The sequence below is a fragment of the Ambystoma mexicanum genome, chromosome 6q (assembly GCF_040938575.1).
Source record: "Ambystoma mexicanum isolate Mex_15411 chromosome 6q, UKY_AmexF1_1, whole genome shotgun sequence".
NCBI classification, from domain to species: Eukaryota; Metazoa; Chordata; class Amphibia; order Caudata; family Ambystomatidae; genus Ambystoma; species Ambystoma mexicanum.
The window spans coordinates 990,118,757-990,143,236 of NC_090937.1; the positions used below are offsets into that span (position 1 = coordinate 990,118,757).

The 24,480-nt window shown below is 44.7% G+C and overlaps 1 protein-coding gene across 2 annotated transcripts in view; it reads left to right on the plus strand.

Annotated features, from left to right (window-relative positions):
* SNX25 (sorting nexin 25) overlaps nt 1-4,821 on the plus strand; it is a 1,900,476-nt gene extending 1,895,655 nt beyond the window's left edge. For both annotated transcript variants that reach the window (XM_069631510.1, XM_069631509.1), the window contains one exon: nt 1,954-4,821. In XM_069631510.1, the coding sequence (XP_069487611.1) occupies nt 1,954-2,049 (96 nt within the window). In that variant the 3' untranslated portion in view covers nt 2,050-4,821. The remainder of the gene's footprint in view (nt 1-1,953) is intronic.
* Nucleotides 4,822-24,480: the final 19,659 nt, after the last annotated feature.

Here is a 24,480-nt window from a genome sequence, read left to right on the forward strand (position 1 = left end):
AGAGGGAATTAAATCAGATTGATCTCCAAGAATTTGTATAATAGGGCTGAATTACTAGACATCCAATGTCTCTTCTGACCTGCGATTAACAGTTAAATCATTTTAGAAGATTATCTTTGTAGTACATCCACAATGTATTTGAAATGCAAGGAAAACCCTCTAGAACAAGCCTGTCCTTACCCTGATGATTTAAGCATGTTTCTAACAGAATAGGGAGAGAGAAGAGTTAAGTAGTTAAGGAATGTTCGAGTCAGCAACGCCTTAGTCAGTTTGAAAATGCAGAATATATTGTATGCATATATTATGATATATTTTTTAAACTTTTGGCAATATGTATCTTAATGAAAATACCAGTAAAATGTCTTTGGATACAACAAAGCTGTCATTCATCCTGGGTCAATTATTTAACCCCAACACCATCGTAAACAGACTATTGGTTTGGTGGTCAGCACAACCTACTACTATCCAATGGGTGCTAAGCAGTAGTGAGAACCACCATAAATTGCACATCGGGTTTGGCTTTGCCTACTCTTTCTGCATTGTCTCTTACACCAACTTTCCTTTATCCGGGTGATCGATATCACTGTGGGAAGACTGGTACCTGAGAAGACCAGACTGAATTTTACCAACACTAAATTCAACACGCTGCCTTCTCATTAGCCTCTCTAATGCGTTTAAGCCCTCCACATCATCCGCAAATGCAGTGATGAAAAGCTAGAAGAATACAAGTGGACTTGGTAGTTCATCTATGTGTTACCCATTTGCAAAGTACCTGCATGTGAGCTGCAAGACCCACAGCCCAAATGCCACTATGCAATCGTGAAATCCTTCATGGATGTATAGTCATCCCTGTGCGAAACCCCCCACCTCTCCTTTTCCCCACCTTCCCTACCATCCTCCCCCCAGTTTTTATTCTGCCCCTTTTGTCTCCCCCAAGTCACTTCCCCCATCATCCCATCCGACTTGAAACTCTTGCAGGATTAAAATGTCATACAGTTATGTATGTGAGGGTTGTGCAAGACTTTCTGTATGGATTCTGTTATATGATGGTTAACAGCTGCGAGATGATGATATGGTTTTGTTCCCTAATGTGGTGTTGCTGAAATCAAATAGTCTTATTCAAAAAGAAAAACTCATCACACAAAAATAAGCTACAAGTGAAGTATGGCTCAGACGCTTTGCAATCCTGGAAATTTCAACACATCTACAATGGACCAATGATCCGTCTTCAAAAGAAAATCTAAAAATTACAATTTCCCAGTCTGTCTGCCATTCTAGAAGGAAGTGCCCATTCAGTTTGCAAAGTCTTTGATTCAGGACCTTCCTGTCCCTGCCAGTCAATTATAGATGGTTAAGTGGGACAAATAACATAAACAGGAAAGAATTTGAAATGTATGATGACCTCTCCCCATTTTTCACAATTGTTGATTGATTTTGCACATCATGTTAAGTGTATTTGGAAGTTTGCTCCTTAATTTTAAGCTTTTCCGTTTCAGTAGAATGGTCGCCATTTCGTGATCGTGACTTTACAGCTGTAGCCTGTTATGCATGATGAAAATAGGTCTGTGGTCCTCAGGATTGTAGCAGCTGAAACACCATTGCATACGAGAGCAAGTCTGCAGCTTGTGGACATGTGAATGAATTCTTATTCAGAACATTTGTATAAACTAGCACAGCATTCTTGGAAAATCCAGATTCTACAGAAATATTGAGGGAAGGAAACCTCTTTCATCTGTGGATTTCAAACGAAATATCCTACAGCACCTCAGTGGGCTTGCAAACTTCCTGTTCAATATCATCTTTGTTGCAAATGATCATAGAAGATCTGAGTTACTTTCATAGAGAGGATCATGAGATTAGGTCAGCCCAGCACCTGACGTAGGGTGCATCCATGTGAACATGTTTTGCCTGTGTTGGTCTGACGCTCGCTCTTCTTGTTTTGTATTACCTCAGGTGCTGATGGAACTGCTGCTAATAGAACTGTGCCCAGAGCTGCGGTCGCATCTGGATCAGTTTAAGGCTGGTCAAGTTTTAGAACGCACAACATGAACCACTACTTATATGTCTATGGCTACAAATAGACATGGAACTTATTTTCCTCTTTTCGTGGAGGACTGATCGAAGACTACTGATTTGTAACCTTTTGGTACATTTTTCCTTTCGTTTCATGTGAAGTATCCAGACTTGGAAAAGACTTGCTGTCGTGTATCTGTGTAGAAATGAAGGAAACAATGCTGCATAGTTGGTAGTTTATTTTTAACTGTTAATTGAATACACATTTGTGTTCATAATGTTGGTTGAAATCCCGATGTTAATATGAGTTGTCAGACTGTACAAACTATTTTAAGTGTCTTTAAAAGCCAGAGTTTTTGTTTGACATTGATGAAACAAACGAATGTTGTACAGATATTTTCCTCATTGAGGACCTCGAACATTCCTTTATCCATTCCTGTGTATTATTGAAAAACCTTGTTGTGCAATACTTTCTGTAATGTTCTTTTTGTGTGAAAGTTTTACTGTTGATTGATTTTATTTTGACCAAAGATCTCCCGTTGTTTGAAGAACATTTGTAAGCAATAAATGACAAAAATGGATGGCAGTATTTGACAATTAGGGTATATTTATAATCCAGCCATAGCCGGTTCTAGGGCAACGTGGGCGGGCCAGAGGGTATAAAATTGATGCTACCAGGGGGAAATTTAGAAAAATTGCCCTTTAAGGAGACAGCAAAATTTCACTTTTCCTAGGCTCGCAAACATTTGTGCACCTGCCCGGAATCCGGCTTGGTGCCTCTGCGATACATATATACTAGTAACAGACTAAATCAATTTACTCAGTGTACAGATGGGTCCTAGCTCAGACATATCTGGATAAATGTCGATTCAAGATAATCAGTGATTGTAAATAGCCCATGGATGAATTTAAATTGCAAAGTTCTTAATTGCACTCTACTCAGGGCATAGCACACCACTTTGTATAACATCCTGTCTTGTGAATGACTCCTGCGCCACCCTGAATTTTATATTAAAGAAACAAATCTAGAAGTACAGTTTCTGCACTGTCTTTTTAATTCATCATGTTTGTTGTGTAAAACCTATTGCAATCAATGAAATGTGACTTGCTTACTTTTAAGACAATTCAATACTTGGATACCTGGATGTACATGGAACTGTTGATTGGTAGTACATTTAACAATGACTCTACAATTATTTGTTTTACTATTCCTGTTCTGTGAATTTAGGTGTTGCAAATTACAAATGGTTAGAACCATATTCATTCATAGAAAGAAATTGCTTAATGAGGGTTACTCAATGGTTTAATTTGTCATCCCATAATGTTATTTACAGTAAATGTCTCCAATTGCTGTAGGTCATTAAATTGCTGGAAAAACAGCTTTTAAAAAGAATCACAAAACTTCAATTACATTTAGATAAACAACGTTTAGATACGTTGTGCCACCTAGTGGTTGACACTTATGGCATAAAAAGACAGTTAAACAATATATAGAAACTCATTCCAGACACCTTTTATTATATAATTTGTCTAATATAGTACCTATTATTTTTGACGGATACCCCACAATCCCCCCTTACAGCTCCTCCCCTCACACTGCAAGCCCCATCCTACATCTTTACTGCCCCTTCCCAAACCACACAACCCAACGCCTTTACTTGAGAATGATATCCACCCATATTATTGTTGCTAAACACAATATTACAATGTTTTTTTTCAAAAGAAATGTTTACAAAATGATATTTTTACACTGCGTTTTCCAAATAAAGATTTTTTCCACCGATAATGTGACTGGATACCACAGGGACTTACATTGTGCAGCCTACCAAAGCCTTAGTTCCCTTTAACACTCTTTGAAACGCTTTAAGGAATGCATTCTGCTGGAGCTTTTCCCTTGAACCTCCGTTTAACTAAACTCTGAGTTGTGGATATTTTCTGCACCAATTGTGTGGTTGTCTCAGATGTCTCACTGTTATTGCAAAAAGTCTCATTCCTTTAATGCACTCTAAGCCAGTTGGAGGTGGAACCTCATGAGAAACTCATTGAAAAGGTATCTCTGAATGCCTCTGTGAATTTTAAATGTAACTGTGTTGTAAACATGTTTTTTTTATAGCATGCCCATGCAGTTGGATAATTGCTTCATTGTGTTGGAGTCAGCAAAATGGGAAGGAATGGTAGGATGAGGAAACGCAGACATTAAAATGCATGCAAGAAAAGGAAGGGTCTTGAGGGAACGTTCTGAGGCAACAGCAATTATCTTCAGAGATGGGACGGCAGTGAGTTCCAAAGAGTAGGGAGCTTGAGACTGCTTCCCAATCATTGTTTAAAGAATCTCACAATATTTAGGAGGGTAGAGTTTGATTGTGGGGAGTCCTGCTGATTGGTAGGTCTTGAGGAATGACTTGAGATACACAGGTCCTTGGTCGTGGTTAGCTCTGTGGAACATGCAGAGAAGCTTGAATTTGAATTGGGGGCAACAGGGAGCTACTAAAGTTGCGCGAGAGATGGATGGAGAATTCAGGGGCTGTCGAGTATGATCATGCAGTTTAACCCCTTAAATGCTGAGGGTTTTCCCTCTCAGTGCTGAGCCCTTTCTTGGAGATTTCTGTATGTCAGATTTAATCCCTTGAAATATTTTTGTTACAAGAGATATCTCGGCCAAATTTGGCCCCTTTTCTTCCCACATTTAGGCACTCATAACACCACCAAGGAATCCGACCTTGTTATAGGGGGTGAAAGAAAAGAACAAAAAAAAATGGCACATTTTGTGTTTTTTCAGAAAATGCCAATAAAATGATGTACAAAGAAGCCTGTGTTTTTTTCCTTGAAAGAGCTAGGAACCAAATGGTTTCCTGTTATTGAAAGCTTGAAAAATTGTGAATTCAGAAGAGGTTGCGTGGAAATAAAAAAAACATTTTTATAAGGTTAACATCAGTTTTGTGAGAGGTAGGTGATTTTGGCATCTTTTAACAATAGGACATGCACGGATGGAATGGAAGAGGAGGGTAGGAAAGCTGAATTGGAAGACAGACAAGCATACATTTCTGAAAGGTAGACACAATTCCAAGTTTAGGAAGAGGTGATTTACACAGGTCAGGCAACAAGTATGTAGGTAAAATTCCCATAGTTCGGAAAAAATTGGAAAAATGACAGAAAAAAGGTATGCGCTGGTCATGTTTGGACCTATAAGGTCAAACGCTTGTGTGAGTATTGAGAAAAGCAATGTACCACTATAATCTCCAGACTCTTCTAGTTAGGAAATCTCTAATTTTTCGTAATGTTTCACAAAACAAGCAATACCACAAGCCAATAACAGCCATGGTACACAGGATTCTTATGCTCACGGCCTAAACAGACGTACTTAGCATTTGAAAATAAGGAAAACAAATGTGGTGAGGAATGGCAAGCATACTTTTTTTTGAAAAAGCACAGGTAGATCTTTTGAAGGATAGGTGACTTGAGCAGGTTACAAAAGGGTACAGTGCCTAAAGCAGTGACTAAATATAGGTTACATTTGGGAAATGAAAGGGTTGTGTAACTAAGTGCGGTAGCAAATGTATGAAAATGTTATCAAAACCAAGAGAAAACAACAAATGACCTACCTTTCCACATTCCCATAGGTGTCACTACGAAAACGGTACCTCACATGTGTGGGTGTGCCTACCTGGGTGCAAAGGGAGAAGGCTAATGCACTGGTACATCAAATGCCCTGTGGAAGACTGGATTTGGCTTTGTGGATAACCCACAGATTTGGGCTTGGGCTGTCGCAGCCACTAAGGAAAATGGGGAACCCCATGCATTTCTGAAAAGACACCCATGGGAATCCAAAGAGGTCTGACTTGGGCACATTTTCAGACATTTGCCAGCAGGAAACCACTGAAACACACCGGCAACAACACATGTCCTACTTTCCCACATTTCCACAGGTGTCACGCTGAAAACAGTACCTCACATGTGTTGGTGCCCCTACCTGGGTGCAAAGGGAAAAGACTAAACCACTGATATCCCAAAAGGTTTGGGAAGAGGACATTTTTAGGATTTTGGTCTTCTGGACAACCTACAGATTTGGGCCTGGGGTGTCGCAGCCACTAAGGAAAACAGGGAACCCCATGCATTTCTGAAAAGAAGACACCCGTTAGAATCCAAAGAGGTCTGACTTGCGTGAATCACCCTAGAATTTATTACCCACAATACCTCACAAATTCCAAAATGTAGGGAACACGACAAAATTTCTCAATCATTTGCCACCAGGAACCCATTGAAATATAGCAGCAACAACACATGTCCTACCTTTCCACGTTCCCACAGGTGTTCCGATGAAAACGGTACCTCCCATGTGTGGGTGTACCTACCTGGGCGCAAAGGGAAAAGGCTAAGCCACTGGTATCCCAAAGGGTTTGGGAAGAGGACATTTTAAAGATTTTGGTCTTGTGGACAACCTACAGATTTGGGTCTGTTGTGTCGCAGCGACCAAAGAAACCGGGGAACCCCATGCATTTCTGAAAAGAAGACACCCGTGGGAATCCAAAGAGGTCTGACATGCGCAAATCGTCCTAGAATGGATTACCCACAATGCCTGGCAAAGTCCAAAATTTAGGAGGAAAAACTAAATGTTGAGACATTTGCCACCAGGAAACCACCGAAACACGCCGACAACAGCACATGTTCTACCTTCCGTATGGGAGGCATGGTATCAAAGCAAGACAGACACAAGTGATCACAGTTAAAAGGTGTTTATTAAACTGTAACAATGAGTGAGATAAACGCCTAATCTAAACCTAAATCTAAGATGGGAGCAAGCTACGACCATCAACTAATAATAATACATTCCTAGTGGAGTCTAGTCAAATAGGGCATATACTGAGAAAAACCTATTGCCAGTCCTTACCTCTAAATACAAAATAGCGTGGGATAATGTTCACATAGAAAGAAAGAAGTGTTCTCAAAAGGATAAGTCAGGATGTAGTAGCCGGGGTCTCCCTTCCCCACTTTTGAAGCAAAGGCAGGGTTTGTGAGCATAACACACTTCTAGGCTTCTCCAGCCTGAGTTCACAGTTCCTTTTCTTCTAGTAGGCCTTCTGTGCCCAAGTCTCTTTATGCAAAGTCTCTTGCTTCGGAGGTCCTGATGCATCACAAACAAATCCTTCTGTTTCTTCACATTGGGTGATTACTCTTCACCCAAGGATTCCCCCTCAGCTTGGCTCCAATCCCTTTCACAACGTCAGCCTCCCTCAATTGTGCTCAGACCAACAACTCACTGTGGACATCCTTCAGTCTTCACGTTTATCACCACAATGCAGTTCACTTGGCTTTTCATTTCCCCACGTGTCAGACTTTCGACTGTACAAGGGGTTTTGACTTGACCCTTGTATGACCACTTTGACCTTGCTTGCTGGACTCCCCTGGGGTCTATTGGTTCTTGTAGTTTTCTCAGTTCAACATATCCTCCTTGTTCAGGAGCGGGGTATTTGTTTGAGTCTTTCAAATGAGCGCCCACGCAGCGCCGGACAACTCTTAACTTTAATACCTCGGTTTCACAAAAGACCTTATTCTATTATCTTCTTTCCTTTAAGTAAATGTTGCCACTGCAACCTTGAGCTTAACTACATCCGGTCTACTATTAGTTTCTTCCGACTCACCAGCTGTGCTGAACTTGTTTGCTTTTCTTCCGCTGGAGTCAAGGACGGTACCACAGCAGCAAGATCTTTTCCCCGCCCTGGCTTTCATTGCAGGAGGGCCCTGTATAGAGAGATCTGCCACAACAATCGCCAGCTGCAATTCCCGGTCTTAGTGTTCCTTTATCGAAGGCTTTGTGGGTCTGGGTTGAAAAGGGCAATAGTAATTCCCTCCTTGTCGTCCTTTTGGTTTCTTTCGCCTTCCTCTTTCGTTTGAACTGCCATCCAGGAATAGCTGCTTCCTCATGCTTTCGGCCTTGCTCAAAGTGTGCTCTCGTGCTCTGCATTTTATCCCTGTGGGGAAGGGAAAGGGCCGTCAGGTGTGGTAGTTATCGGCAATTGCCTGACTCTGCCTGACCCTTGTGTTGGGACATGTCAGGTAAACGGCTCTGGTGTTAGTCCCTTGTCTTCTGCGGTGCAAGAAAGTGTTTGTGTAGGAAAAGTGGGGGTAGAACTTTTGAATATCCTGCGGGGTAAGATGGGGAAAAGGCGATATAAGGTATGGGGTACTGTGTCTCACCCATTGGTGTCTCACTTCCACTCCCCGAAGACCCACCCCATTCAGGTGATCCTCCCGCACTGGTCCACGCCCAGGAACTGGAGCCAATAGCAATGGCGGTGTCCTGGACACATAGATGACAGATCCCTGTGGACTAGCGGTTGAGACACCTTCAGGTTTCTCACACTTCCCACATTCCCAAAGGTGTCCCGACGAAAAAGGGACCTCACGTGTGGGTGCACTTACCGGGGCGCAAAGGGAAAAGGCTAAATCACTGGTATCCCAAAGGTTTTGGGACGAGGACAGTTTTAGGATTTTGGTCTGAAAAGAAGACACCTGTGGAAATCCACAGAGGTCTTACTTGCCCAAATCACCCTAGAATATATTCCCCATAATGCCCAGCAAAGTCCAAAATTGCCGGGACTCACTGGGACTGCTGCAGAACTTGAAGACGGTCGACCAACAAGGGATACAGGTGCCAAAGGCCGGGGCCATCACTCCCAACCGTCCTGAAGCTCTGGCTAGGCTTTGTTACAGCTCTTACCTCTGAGGAGTGATGAGGACCTTGCTGGGGCACCCTGGGACCACCGCAGAACTAGGACGGTCGACCAACAAGGGAGATAGGCGCAAAAGGCCAGGGCCATCACCCCTAACCATCATGAAGCTCTGGCTAGGTTGTGTTACAGCCTTTCCCTCTCTGAGGAGCGATGGGGACCCTGCCAGGGCTCCTTGGGAGTGCCGCTGGGCTTGGAGACGGTCGACCTACATGGAAGACAGGTGCCCAAGGCTAAGGGCAGCAGCCCCGACCATCCTGGAGCTCTAGCTGATCTGCGTTACAACTTTTCTCTGCAGGGAGGAATTGGCACACTGCCAGAGCTCCCTGGGACCGCTGCTGAACTAGGGGACGGTTGACCAACACAGGAGACAGGTGCCCAAGCCGGGAGGCAACACCCCCAGCCGTCCCAGCGCTCTGGCTGGGCTCCGTTACAGCTTTTCCTTCCAGGAAAGGACAGGGACCCTTTTGGGGCTCCCTGGGACCGGCGCTGAACTTGGGGATGGTCGCCCAACATGGGACACAGGTGCCAAGGCCGGGAACATTTCCCCCAACCATCCAGGAGTTCTGGCTGGCCTCCGTTACAGGTTTTCCGTCCAGGGAGGGATAGGGACGCTACAGGGGCTCACTGGGACCGCTGCTGAACTGGGGGATGGTCGACCAACAAGTGAGACAGGCGCCCAAGCCTGGAGGCAACACTGCCGGCTGTCCCGGAGCTCGACTGGCCTAAGTCACAGCACCCTGCCGGGGCTCACTGGGACTGCTGCTGGACTTGGGGACGGTTGCCCAACATGGGAGACAGGTGCCCAAGTCCAGGAGCAGCAGCCGTGACCGTCCTGGAGCTCTGGCTGGGCTGTTAGCTTTTCTCTCCAGGGAGGCATTGGCACACTGCTAGGGCTCCCTGGGACCACCGCCGAAGTTAGGGACGGTCGACCAACAAGGAAGACAGGCGCCAAAGTCTGGGGTCATTACCCCCGACCATCCTAGAGCTCTGGCTGGGCTGTGTTACAGCTTTTCAATCCGTGGATGCCTTGGCACACTGCCAGGGCTCCCTGTGACCGCCGCTGAACTTGGGGACGGTCGACCAACATGGGAGACAGGCGCCCAAGGTTGGAGCCATCACCCCCGACCATCCTAGAGCTTTATCCGGGCTGCGTTACAGCTTTTCCCTCTGGGAAGGGATGGGGGACCCTGCCAGGCTCACTGGGACCAGCGCTGGACTTAGGGATGGTCACCCAACATTGAAGACAGGTGCCAAAGGCCAGGCACTTCACCCCGACCATCCTGGAGTTCTGTCTGGCCTGTGTTACAACTTTTCCCTCTGGGGATGGATGGTGTCCCTGCTGGGGCCTCCCTGGGACTGCTGCTGAACTTGGGAATGGTGGACCAACAAGGGAGATAGGTACCCAAGTCCGGGAGATCACCCCCGACCACCCTAGAGCTCTGGCTGGGTTGCGTTACAGCTTTTCCCTCTGGGCAAGGACAAGGACCCTGCTGGGGCTCCCTGGGACTGCTGCTGGACGTGGAGACGGTCGGCCCACATGGGAAACAGGTGCCCAAGTCCAGGGGCAGCAGCCTGACCATCCTGGAGCTCTAGCTGGGCTGTGTTGCAGCTTTTCTCTCTGGGGAGGCATTGGCACACTGCCAGGGTTCCCTGGGGCCACCACTGAAATCGGGGACGGTCGACCGACAAGGGAGACAGGAGCCCAAAGCCGGCGGCAGCAGCCCTGACTGTCCTGGAGCTCTGGTACAGCTGTGTTACAGATTTTCCCTCAGGGAAGGGATGGGGACCTTGCCTGGGCTCTCTGGGACCACCGCTGAACTTGTGGATGGTCGACCAACAAGGGAAGACAGGTGCCCAAGCCATCCCAGAGCTTTGGCTGGCCTGCCTTACAGCATTTTCCTCCGGGAAGGGATGAACACCCTGCCGGGCTCAATGGGACTGCCGCTGAACTTGGGGACCGTCACCCAACATGGGAGACAGGTGCGCAAGCCCAGAGGCAGCAACCCTGGCCGTCACAGATCTCTGGCTGGCCTGCCTTACAGCTTTTCCCTCTGTTAAGGGATGGGCACTTTGCTGGGGCTCCCTGGGACCGCTGCTGAAGTTCGGGATGGTCAACCAACAAGGGAGACAGGCACCAAAGGCCAGGTACATCAACCCGACCATCCAGGAGTTTTGGATGGCCCGAGTTACAGGTTTTCCCTCCAGGGAGGGATGAGCACCTTGCCGGGGCTCACTGGGACCGCCGCAGAACTTGGGAACGGTCGATCAAGGTAGACAGGTGCTCAAGGCTGGGTCCATCACCCCTGACCATCCTAGAGCTCTGGCTGGGCTGAATTACAGCTTTTCTCTCTGGGAAGGGATGGGGACCCTGGCAGGGGTTCACTGGGACTTATTGTAATTGTGGGAGAAGCCCAGTCTGTGAAGAGAGTGGTGGGTGACGTTGAGATCATCCAGGACTTGTTCGGGAGAATGCACCCTGATCAGCCAATCGTCGAGGTAGGGGTAGATGTGAATCCCACCCACTCTCCTGAGACTCGCTGCCATCACTGCTATCAGCTTGGGGGAAACCCTCGGGCGGAGGTCAGCCCGAATGGCAGAACTCGAAACTGATAATGAGAACCGCCAACCGTGAACCTCGGGTATTTTCTTGTGATTGAGATGGATTGGCAAATGAAAATAAGCATCCCAAAGGTCCAATTACACCATCCAATCCTGGAGGTGGAGGGCCTGAAAGATCAGAGAAAGTGTGACCATCTTGAACTTGTCCTTCCTGAGGAACTTATTCAAATATGTCAAGTCCAATATCCATCTCAGTCCTCCGTCCTTCTTTGGGATTAGGAAATATGGTGAGTATCATCCTTTGTTCCTCTCTGCTACAGCAACTGGTTCTATAGCACCTTTCTATAGCAGGGTCAACATTTCCTGCAAAGGAGCAGATCTGGAACCCTCAAAAAATGGCTGCCGGTGGATGGTTCTGAGGTCTCTGAACGAAGGGAAGGCAGTAACCTTGGGCTATGGTTTTCAACGCCCAAGCCTCCAAAGTAATGACTCGCCCTTCTTTCAGATGTTGAGACAGCCTGCCTCCCACTGGTGTTTTGTGACTCAAGACCTCATGGAGGTTTTTGGGAGGCTGAAGCAGTGGCTGTTGGTAAGGCCATTGCTTCAGCAGGCTTTGCACCTCTTCCTCCACCACGAGGGAAACTACTTAGGCCGCTTTGACCAGCCATTCCTCTCGCTCTTCCAACGGAGGAGTAGTAGCGAAAAGATCTACCCCTCCACTGGGGCGAAAGGGCTGAGACTACCTAATAGCAGCACCTAAAGATTTGGCTGCCGCCTTCGAGGTCTGCAACTTCTCAAGGCTTTTGTCAGCCTTGCTGCCAAAAAGGTGACACCCACAAGAGTCTGGACTGCACAGCCGGCGCAAATCCAGACTTCCTCAACCACACATCTGCATATTACGGTGCTTGTTGCCATGGCTCTGCTGATGCTGTCAGCAGAATCCAGACCCGACTGAAGAGACTCACACATGGCTTCTTTGTCATCTCTAACAATAGCCAAGAATCTGTCTCTTTCCTCCCCCTCAGGAATGTGCTCAGCCGCCATGGAAATACAGTCCAATAGAGTGAATGAAAACTTTGCTAAGGCACATGTGGAGTTGGCCGATTTAAGAGCCATGCTCCCTGCAGTAAATACTTTCCTTGCCCGTGCATCTACTCTCTTGTCATCTCTATGTGGAGGGATGGTTGCCTAAGCTGCCTGTTTGGAAGTTGCCGCAGCTGCCTGCACCACCAGACTTTGTTGGGTGGGGTGTTTTGAGAAGTAGTTAGGGTCACTAATAGATGGGCAGTATTTTCGAGTTAGGTTTTTGTTTACTGCCAGACTTGACTCTGGCATTTACCAATTTACTGTCACCGTTTGCACAGCAATGTGGAATGGTAAAATGGGATCCATTTGTGGACCTTTATCAAGGATGTCTGTTAAATCATCCTGCTCGAAGGGGGAGAGTAGGTCTACTCCATCCCAAGAAATCTACAACCTTAGACATTAACTGTCTATATGATGCATCTGCATGCTCACCAGCTTCAGGTTTACCAAACTCTTGTTCTGGTGAAGTGTCCACTCCACTGGCTGTTTGCAAGTTGGCATAAAGATCTTTTAGTCTTGACTCTTCTGATATACATCCTTCAGGCACATTTGATGTATGTAGCCCCAATGGGGCATTGTTATCCAGTGGCTCATTTGCCTCATAAGTTGGGGTTAGTGATTTGAAATAATAGTTTCTTGGTAAAGGAGTGTAAGCCTTACCTGTAATGGGCATGAAAGGCTTCAGAAATGTTGAACTCAACTCTCGAGGAGTCGTCGATAAGTGGTTTTTCAGCATCGAAGGCTTTGATGGTGTCGAAGGTGCCAATGGTGCCATTGGTGTCGATGGTGCGGCTAGCGTCTATGGTGCAGTTGGTATCGATGATGCCGCCGGTGTCGAGGCCGCCGGTGTCGAGGGTGCAGTTGGCACTGATGATGCCGGCGGTGTCGAGGGCGCAGCCGGTGTCAAAGGCACAGCTGGCGTTGATGGTGTTCACGACCTCGATCTCGACTTATGCTTCGATTTATGTCTCGAAGGATCCTTCAATGATTTCTCATTGCATCGAGGCGTCGACGGCTCTCGATGAGGATCTGGCCGTTGTCCCAGGCTCGAGGGCACATGGGAAATGGTCGAGCCCTTTCCTTACCGGCTTTAGAAGGCGCAGTAGGAACATGGCTTTTTGAGTTTTTTTGTTTCTCGAATATTGTTAGCATTTCTAACCTAAATGCTTCACATTTGGCAGGAGTGGAGGCCTTTGTGGGACAGGATAAAGCTCTATCCGGAGAAGAGTCTGACAACAAAGTCGAAGAGGGTGGCCTTTGGTGCCTCTTTTTCGACTCCCTCGACGACGATGAGCAGTGGTGGGAGCCACTCCTCAACCTGGACTTTTTACCTTCTTCCTTCGAGGAGAGTCGCCTCTTGCATCGTCCGAAGAAGGTTTTGTCGATGGGGATTTGGTGGAGTTTCTACCTACCGCCAATTTCCCCTTTCGCCCCTTAAGAGCTTTTCTGGTATTCGACTGGCATTTCGAGCAGGCCGAGTTCATGTGCTACACGCCGAGACACCACAAGCATACCCAATGTGGGTTGGTTATCGACATCTTGGAGCCGCAGTCCTGACACTTCTTGAACCCGGTCTTAGCGTTAATGGATGTCGAGGACAAAGACATTTTCGCAAATAAACAATAGAAGCATGCCGTAGTTCTCGAAGTGTAAGCTTACTCTGAAAAACTGAACTGAAACCAACGGGTGCTGCGCATGCTATATGTACCTTCAATGATATCACCCTCGAGACTGAGGCCCTCGAGGGACATCAATGGACTGCATTGACGCACAGCACCCTATGCCTAAAATGTTTTCCAAAGCAGCGTAACTGGATATCGTATATCAAAGATGAGGAATATGTGGGAGGACACAATCAATTCAAAGTGTGTACCAACCAGCTACAGTTACCCAGATAGAGCATCAGGTTCAAAGATAGTGGAGACTTTGACTCCCACAGTAGTGGTTCAATACATTGCAAAAGTATATCTTTGGCTTTTCTTTCATCCTCAATTCATTTGACTCTACCAACCAGTCAAGCCACTAATGCTTTTTTTCTACATGCACCCAGTGGACCACGCCCTCCCTCTGTTTACCTGCCTCTTGCTCGATCATCTGGAGGAGGTTAGGGCGGGGCAAGTGCTTTACCATGGCATCAACTGTAACTTCTCATCCAGCTCGCACCTACAGATTGAGGTCAGGCATTTCAAGCAGTATATCCTTGAATTCCTCATTTTGTCTTGTCTGTTCTGCCCAAGTGGCACCACACTCTGGCTCTACTAGTGCCAAAAGGGGGCTGAGCTGCTAGTGGTGGTAAAGTTGATTATGCCGCTGGTTCAGGCTGTGCTCGGCCAGACATTCGGAGGAGGGATTTTTGTAGAGTAGTTTGGTTGGCCTGGCCTAGAGCCAGGGAGGATGAAGGGTGCTTAATAGAGCATAACAGGTGATGAGCTGGCATGTCATTTGGTACTCCTTTGCAGCCGTCACAACTGCAGGAGAGTGGTACGCTAGCTGCATCTGTGCACATATGTGCTCCTTGAAAACAGCATTTGCCACTGCCTAAAGCGTTTGCCCATCAAGGAGGTGCCCCATGTACTCGTACTTGAGATACCCTAATTAACTGTCTTCTAGTAGAGGCTGCATATTACACTGCCTGCCTCTCCCTGACAGTCAGACCCTCTGGGAAGCTGAAGTAGTCGTACACCCATGACCAGATGGGATGGTACTATTATGGGTGAGTATACCTTCTGAGCAGACTCCACACTTTTGAGGAAAACCCAAGCCCACCTTTCACCCTCCACACAAACGAACAATAGTGCAGTGGCCCAGTCTCCTCCTAAACCTGCTTGGAGACCATCTCTGGCTCTGCCACATGGTGCTCATAAGTCCCCTACAGCACCACCACCTCTCCCCCTCTGTCGCCTTGCGCCTCTGTGGCTAGCTCTCCCTGCTGCTCTTGGAGTACCTCCTGCTTCCCGCCAACCTTGTGCAGGTACCCCTCAAGTGACAATGCAGGCACTACATAATGCTCCAAATCAGTAGCCATATCCTCCTGCTCAACCACCGTTTCCCATTCCTCCATAACTGTCTTCTCCTCAACTGTCTTACCTTCTTAACACTCCATCTCAGTATACTTGAGCTTCTGACATAGAGGAAGATATGTACTCGAGGCTCTCATTTTCTCCCCAGTGCACCTACAAATAAAACAGGTTGCCTAAGGTATTAATGTACACAACTCAAATTGCCTAATGTGCATAAAGTGCCAATGTGCAAAATAAGTGACAAGCAAAATAATTCTGGGAAGACTCAAACTTGGGAAAGGGTTCTCGAGACACAAACAGTAGGGAAGGTGACTGATCAGAGCTTAGGAAGACTTCTTGTGTTCACACACAAAGGTTTCTTACAAGCATAGCAGGAAAGGTGTTAGGAAACTATAATTGTATTATAATTTCTGTTGCACAAAGGTAACAGGGGAAGTACAAGAGGAACGTTGGGGGTGGAGAGATTAAAAAGATGTTTGTTTGAAAACGGAGTAAAGGTCAAAAAGGAGTATGTGGGGAGGGGGTGGAAGCCTAAAGAACACACAGCCTGACAAAAGGGGATAAGACCGGGATCAATGGACACCAAAAACTAACAAACCCCTCCAAAACACTCCTAAAATTGCCAAAAGCAGCAGAACGCCTCAAACTACCAATTTGTGACCTTGTCCTGCTTACTCTTAACTTGACAAGGAAGCAGGAATTAAGCTGGGCCTTTTTAAGGCCCTCAAGCCGGTTTTACAATGGGGCCTCTGATTGGCTGGTCAATCTCCCCCCTCAATTCTCACATCTTGCAATTGGATGGTGGGCCTCTAAGAAGACCTGTCATAGGGTTTGACCTTGGGTAAATCCTTTAGGAATTCCCTAGAATCTGCCCAGTAAAGATGGACCTTCCTGTGGGGGCACATTATATCACCCCTAGGTGGCAGTATTTTGCATTGTGGAACTTGAAGTTTTTTTTTATAGTGTGGAAAATTGTAAGCTGGATGGTGGGGCTGTAGCCCGCGTGAGGTGGGCTTCAATAAAGCAGTTGTACTTTTTGTACAGTTTATCTGCAATGCGCGTGTGTGGCAAACTAGTAATGCTGTGTTTCTATTAAATTCCAAGCTGCCCGCTCTGACCTGTGGCGTTCCCAAGGAGAAGTAGGTGTGTCACAAAAGCGTGGATCAAAACAGGCGAGGACTTCAACATGCTCTTCAGGGATGAAACATCTGTCTCGTTTGAAGCAACAACCAGATGGCGTATTGGAAGCGAGGGCACCTGGCACATAAACTACAGTCAAAGCACCCAGCGAAAGACCACGTCTGTGGGGGCATCTGCAAGAATGGCTCAGGACCCATCATCATCATCATCTCTGAGGACATAATGGACACTCTCTTCTTCAAGTACCTCATTGTGTGTGGGGCGCATGGTAATAAGTATTATGCCCAGGACTGCCAAAAATGGAGAACAATACAGGAAAATTAACCCAAAATTCCCATGATGCAAGATTTAAAGCATGCCACTGTCATTTTTTGATATTAGACTCAGCCTGAGGCTCTGGAGTAAAATCAGATCGAAATGGTGTGGGCACACTTCAAGGGATATTTAATGTGGGTGCATAAACCCATGAGCAAGCGAGTACTAATGGAGAGCTAATTGACAGCATCTACAGGATTTGGTAGCAAGGACTTACACAAGACATTTACTAACGTTCAATTGCCTATAATAAAAAGGTGCTTCAAGTGGGCATCAAATTTAAAGGGGGCTGGGACGAATGTGTAACCGCTAATGTTTGTGTATTATTTAAACGTTACAAAATGGAATTGGGTTCATCCAGATAAAACAGGAAGAAGAAAAAATTATACAGCATACCGAAAAGTACAATAGAAGTATGAGTATTCACAGCCGGTATCCAGTGATGTAATCGCTGGAAAAAAACATTGAGGGTGACTAGATTATTTATTTTAAGGCACTATACATCACTTATTCCAAATATTCTAGCACCGTAGTTTGTTTATATAATTGCACCAGTCCTAAAATATGTTGGGATGGGTGTTTAGTGCCTTTATACCCTTGATGTATTTTCCAGAGATTATATCACATATAGGCTTCACAACCCTGTGCCTACAGGCAGAATCAAGCACTAAAAACATAACCGTTGAAAGAATCGATAACCCCATTGTTCTCGCTAGCCTCCTTCCAGGTACATCATAGTGTACTCCACTATCTTGGTGCACTAGTAATTCCCACAGCCCCCATCATACTGCATCAAAAAACTAAATACAGGCAAGACAACACATTTTTTTTTTTTAATGTTATGGTTGAAAACAATTCAACCTTTAATATATATCACATTACAATACAATTTAATACACAAATAACGTTTTATATAATAATAATAATAACTTTAGATATAAAATAAAGTCCATAAAACGTCACACATTTCAATTCCACAAAAATGACAGAATCATCTTAATGAGTTTATAAACAGAAAAAAAATGGATTCAACATTCGCCCTTTATCCAGAAGCAGCAATCTCTACCAATGTCAGTGCATTAATAAATCCTACAGCTGGTACCACTGTAGCAGTGGTGCACCGAGCTAAGCACATGGTCCACAGTTGATTAGTTAAATCACACAATGAAAAAAGAGACTTTTTTTAGATACAGGGATCTTAACCCAGTTAGTGCCTCACATTCAATTAACCAGTGTCTAAGTGTCTCCCTAATTCCTACCGAATTCCATAACGGCAGGCATTTGTTCAGGCGCAGTCTGAACCTCACTAAAATCTGTTTTGACAAGATCAAGTTCCAGCAGAATCAGAAAAAAAGTAGATTGTGTTCATTTATGTAGATGGCTAACCAAAAAATGGTGCCAGTATTCCCAGCTTTTTGTGTTCACCCTAGAGATGTACCAGCAAAGAATAAATATGCATGGACTTCTGTGTTCTAATCCAATTGATTTGGGCTAATGTACTTTTTACTTTCGTTGGGACATAGATCAGATATGGGAAAGAGCAGCCAAGATTATCCAAGATATTAGTATACAGTTCCTGGATTGCTTTAATCCAAACGCATCCCTCTTGTAAATAAATAGAATTAAAATCTACATACAAAGACTTACTGGGAGGAGATATAATTTTTGACAGAAATATCCAGTGTGCTTGCGCTCTTAAAGAGACAATTCCCAATTCATATCGAATTGCATCCATTGGGAGGGATTTTGGTGCTCTCAAGGTCTTCTCCCAAATACTTTCCCCTCCAATGCCGGCAAATCTTCTAACATTCTTAGAGGATAGGTCTCAATGCCGTACAAGAATTTAGGGCCAATTTTGGTTTCGTAGTAATGCACCACAGGTTTCAAATTGAACTGTCCATATCTTGTTTCCACCCTAGTTAACTGATTAGCAGCAGCAGCTGAAACAGGAATATGTATCAATACGGCCTATGCTCTGCATCCTTTCAGAAGCCTGGTATAAACTAAAAAGAAAATGTTCCTAGGCAGTTGCGAAATAAGGTCCTTTTTAGTGCAGACAAACTCCATGCCCCAGTGCTCTCACTCATCTACTAGCTTGTATTTCATAGTTCAGGGTTGCCTTCCACTTATGTCATAGCCAGTCCCACATATAACATGTACCTTTTTCCCAGGCATGAGGTTAAGAAATGTAGCAACCAATTTCGGAGGAGATTTAAACAGTCAACACAGCTCAGGTTTCCTCTCTAGAATTTTGTTTGTCATCTGTAGCCTGTGGACCAGTAGATCTTTCAAGATATTATATCTAGTCAATCGCAACCACGCAAATTGAATCTCTTCCACAGCTGTCACAATATACCCAAATTTCATCATATTTCTGGAAACCCAATTTTTCCAGTACAACATTTTAGTCCTGATCTGTAAGGCCGGGTTGTACCCCAGCAGGGACTAATGCACCCAAAATGTATAATTTTCCTCTAACCATTTGACTAGAGTTTTCTGCCAAACTTTAACAGGGGGGAGCATTTTCCCAGCATGGGGGAGCCGGTATCCGTACAAAATCTTGTAAAGAAACCAGAATCGACGAACATGACGAATTTGGCACTGGAAAAATGAGCTAATTCCCATGATGTTGATTAAGGGAAGCGGGGGACACCCCCGCCACACACACTCCCCTTGATTGACATTATGGAACTTTGTGGGTGGCGGGATGTCCCCTGCTTCCATAAAAAGGAAAGTGAGGGGGGAAAACAAAGTGTAAAAGAAAAGGAAAAGGACCCTGCAGCGCTGGTTCCCAACCACGTAAGTGAAGGGAACTGGCTCCCAGGGAGAAGGGGAGTCGGCGGCACACAGTGAAGTGTGCCGCCAAAAGGTAAGTAAGGGAGGGGGAACGGGTTAAAAGTGTGGCATTTTTCTGCAGGTGATGTTTGAGATTATTGCGATTTCGAAAATGTCAAATTCGTAATTTTTGAATTTGAAATGTTCGTAATTGAAATAATCATAGACATCTGGGGGAGTCTGCCTAATGAATACAAGTAACTCAGACTAAATGGTTGAACTGAGTGAGCTTCCATGTCCACCCAGTATGGTTTATCCATTGCAACAGAACCCAGCCATTTGCAGGCTTTCCTGAGCATGAATCCTCTGTGGTATCTCAACATCTAGATCTAGCTATTCAAACCTGCCCTCCTTGATATACTACGCATGAGAATATTTGAATATCTTATCCATCTTTTTAAAGATATCTTTACCAAATGTCAGGGTGAGCGACTGAAATGTATTGAGTGCTTATGGTAGAAGTGTCATTTTAATTGCATTTATCTTAGGCTGGTGAAAATGTGTTCAACCTCCCAACAGCTCTCTCCATGCTCCCATTCAACTCACTGTCTTCTTCGGGCGGGTCTCAGACCAGCTATACAGCCAAGTACTCCACCCTCCAGTTCCTCCCTCCGACTACGGAGGGGTTTGACAGCGCTCATAAGGATCAGAGTCGGATCAGACTCGGACATCCGCATATGTCATTTTGTATTCTACCTCCACGCACATAATTCACTTTGCTGCGCCATCTTGTCTTATGTAATCTGCAAGTGGCTGGGACGCAATATTATAATGTCAAACGGGACATCCTTGTCTAGTTCCCCTCTCTAAATTAAATTCATCCAACATTACCTCATTAACTTAAGCCCTTTCCCCTGCACCACTATACAGAGAGTTGAAGCTTACTCTGGAGCATTTTCCAAATCACAACCTATGCGGAGTGAACGCTAGAAACCTCCAGTTGACCTTGCCTGTTGACTTCTTAGCACTGGAAAAAAATCAATGCTGCGGCTGGCGTATACTTAAGTGTTAGCAACCCGTCAGTCAGACGCTCATTGTCATGCCCATAACACTGCCCAATGAAGCCGCTTTCTGAACAGCGATTTATCTTAATTATACTGTCTTCTATCCTATCAGCAAATACTTTAGCAAGTAGCTTCATTAAGCAAATATGTGGTGCTAATTTTTGCATCAACTTTGATACCTATCGGGCTTCAGGGTCCACATTATCAGTAACTCTCCGCATATGAAATGAGGTAGGCAAACAACTGGCACAGGACAAGGGAAAGGCAACCCAAGAGGGCCTGGTAAAACTCAAATGATATCCAATCAAGACTCAAGGACTTGCCAGTATTCAGTTGACCAAGTGCAGCAATAACCTCCTGTAGGCCAAACTGCTCTTCCAATTGAACACTTTCATGCAGAGTTAGATGTGGGGATCTCAGTGTCCAGGTCTGATGTGGTCGGCATCATAGCCTCCGGGTAAAGTGCCTTATAGTAGGTCTGAAAACATTCACAAATGCTATTCAGAGAATCATTACCATCCATAGAAGTCTTCTATTTGTCTACATTATCACATCTCTACTAGCCACCTAGCTTGCTGCCTACCTCCTCTGTCCGCTGCTCCTAGAAGGATTGCCTAATATAATAAAAGAAAGAAATAATGAATGAATAGGAAATAACAGTAGCTGAGAGATACTGTACTGTATCATTCCCTTATTTTGGGGATTTGTGGTAACTCACTGTGGTAGATGTTTTTCCGTATCAATTTTATGGGCCGGGGCAGCTTCTCATAATCATATTTTACCCCTTTACTCCCTGTTTTACTACTCTATGACCCATTAGAACCCAGAGAAATGTAGTATAATATCCCTTCCTTAAATGCAGTGAACTAGCCATGGTGATTTGGAGGGGTACTGGTTATGGGACAGAGTCACAAATATCAAAATGAAAGACTGTCACTTCAGTGGTCACGAGACATAGGAAAGAATCACAGGTGCTTCCTTCAGAGAAAGTAAGTATTTCTTACAATGGGGGAAAGTCAAGTGTGAATGGGTGGTTAAGGGTGGCAATGGGAGGGCAGGTTTAGCTCAACAGGTATTTTGAAAGAGCTGTTGCTGATAGAACGTCTGTTGAAGTGACAATGATCTAGGTACTGCTTAAAACAAACAAAAGATTCCAGGTCCTACCTCTACTGCTGGTTCAATTTTAAACAAAGTATTGGGCCTGACCCGATTTGTTAATGGCCATGATCTCCTAATGGGTGCAAAACAGGAGAGAATGTGACCCTAAAGACCAAACCTAAGAGGAAGAACCAGGTCCCTTTAATTACAGAGGTTAGGTTACTTTACTCTGCAGAACCGGTGTGTGTCTTCCTATTGATGTTAGTATATATTCCATTCTTTTTTTCCAATATAATTATTATAATTATAATTGTTTTTTTATAGCACGCTTTAAACCAAGAGGTTTCTAAGCACGACCGTCATCTTGCTTTCAAGATGAGTATGTTGCCACTGAGCTATAATACCTGCATAGGCTTTAGAAGGGTTTTCTACGATAGTGTGTGTTTTGTCCTTCCCATTTTAGAGTTCGTCATTCCTTTTAATTGGCTTTCAAAGACTTTGATATGTAGTTACATTACTGTTTGTTGTCTTTTGGTGATTTCCCATTTGTAAGGGATCATGCCACTAGCATGCTGCATGTTTGTTTTCTTTCACGGCAAATGGAGCCAAGGACTAGCCCCCTAAAGCAAATTGATAGTGAAAACATGTGCTGCTTCTTTTTAATGTAGCGTGTTTTGGAAACTTAATGGAAACATGTTTGAATACAAAGGAGAGTAGTTATCACCTTATATAATGAACAATGCCCAACGAGAGATGTGGAGATACCCCACATACTGTTTGAGAATAAAAACTCACCAGGAACAATCACGGAATCAAGCCCAAAAGGGAAGGGAATTGTAATTATTTTGAACTGCAACAACAGAAAAAGCCCATTTTGCATTCAAATGAACCAAGGCCCGGGGTGAGAATGACTATTTAACTAAATAATGCAATCCGTGTTGCAAGAAATGAACTGGAAAAGTGTGAAGATTGAAATAAATCATTGTGATTTAATGGGAAGTTGCCCTTTCAGAAACCAAGTTAATAACAATATGCACTTGTAAATTCTAAAATAACATATTTGCTTTCAACTGAAACACAACTAAAATGATAAGTGGATTGCATCTTGTAATGTATTTCATTTAATGCAGGTGAAATAATGTTAAAAGAAAAGTTATGCAATGTTGAAGGAAAGAAATGCCATTTAAGACCAGATGTTTGTCATTGAATAATCTTGCAGTGACTTCACTAGCATAAATCCGGAGACCACCTGTGTTTGGATTGACTTTAATTTTCTTTAAATACATTTGAGTTTTACAAACACTGTCTAATTCTTGCCTGGAATAATGGGGTGGGACTAGATTAGCATGGCATGTTAGATTGGAGGTGTCCACATAATGTAGAATCTATAGTTTAAACCAAATATATGTGCCAAAACCTTGGCTGCAAGGACCTTTAAGCTCCAGCCGCTCGCTGGGCTGAGCATGTGCCAAGAGAATTATCAATGGATTGTGTCGCAAAGAAGAGTCATCTGCATATCATAAGAACCAAATTGTGCCTTTTAAATGTAACTGTCCAAAACTGCATGGTGAGTTGGCTGCACAAGTCAATTGGCTACTAGAGGTTTAAGACAGGATATGGATATATATATATATATATATATATATATATATATATATATATATATATATGCTGTTGTATGTTATCATGAGCCAATTTCAGAGACAGTTGCAGAGACAGATATATCCATTATCCATATTATTCTGCCATTCGTATGCATTTGCTAGAGAAATAGGCTTGTTATATGAAGAGACATGTTTAGACATATGTTATTATGTATGCAATTAGACATGCATGGGGGTGTGCACTTAGTATGTACATTGAGCCATTATGTAGCGCTTGGTTTGAGTGAGTGAATGTTGTTAAGCACTATAGAGAAAGAATGGAACTGGCATTCTGAAGCCATTCTGACACAGTTAGCAGCTCCTCTTTGTACGCGGAGACATTGTTTTGAGTTACACTGCTACATGGAATGTCAACAGTTTCTTGGCAGGAAGGTTGTAACTCTTGGCCGAGCAGAGGGAAGAGGGCCTGGCTTTATCAGCATCTTGGAGGCCTTGTGTTCGCAGAGTGCAGACAGACAGAAAGGTGGGAGAGAGTGCTGCCTTGCACAGACACAGAGCGGTGTGGAGAGAGAAAGGGATTTTAGCTTGCAAAGAGCTGACAATGGATCAGAGCATGTTTTCGTAACACACAGAGGAGAAGGCCATTGGACATGTACAAGATATGCTCTGAAATGTCACGATGACTAGAACACACTGTACCAGAGAGAGTACAACATTGACGTAACAGACCTTCAGGCGCTGTCCGCTTTTAGAAATGCTGGTTTGACAGAAAGAGTGACGTGATTTGACACTATAACTGGGAGCCTGAAATGAGCAGTAAGAAGAAGTGTTTTGTTACGCTCACCTGATATCCACTGGGACTCCACCCAGCCAGTTGGTCATTGGTGCCCTTCCCAATGATTCCCTGGTGTGGTCTCGGTGTCGATGGGATTCCGCCTGGTTGTCGGAATTAGTGGGCTCTCCGTCCTACTCTCTGGGCAGGGGAGCGTTGTCTTTTGTGGGCGCGGGCGGTCCAGTTACTTCACTGACTGCTGCCCTTGTAGTGTCTTTCAGGTAGGTCTTATTGCGATTGATG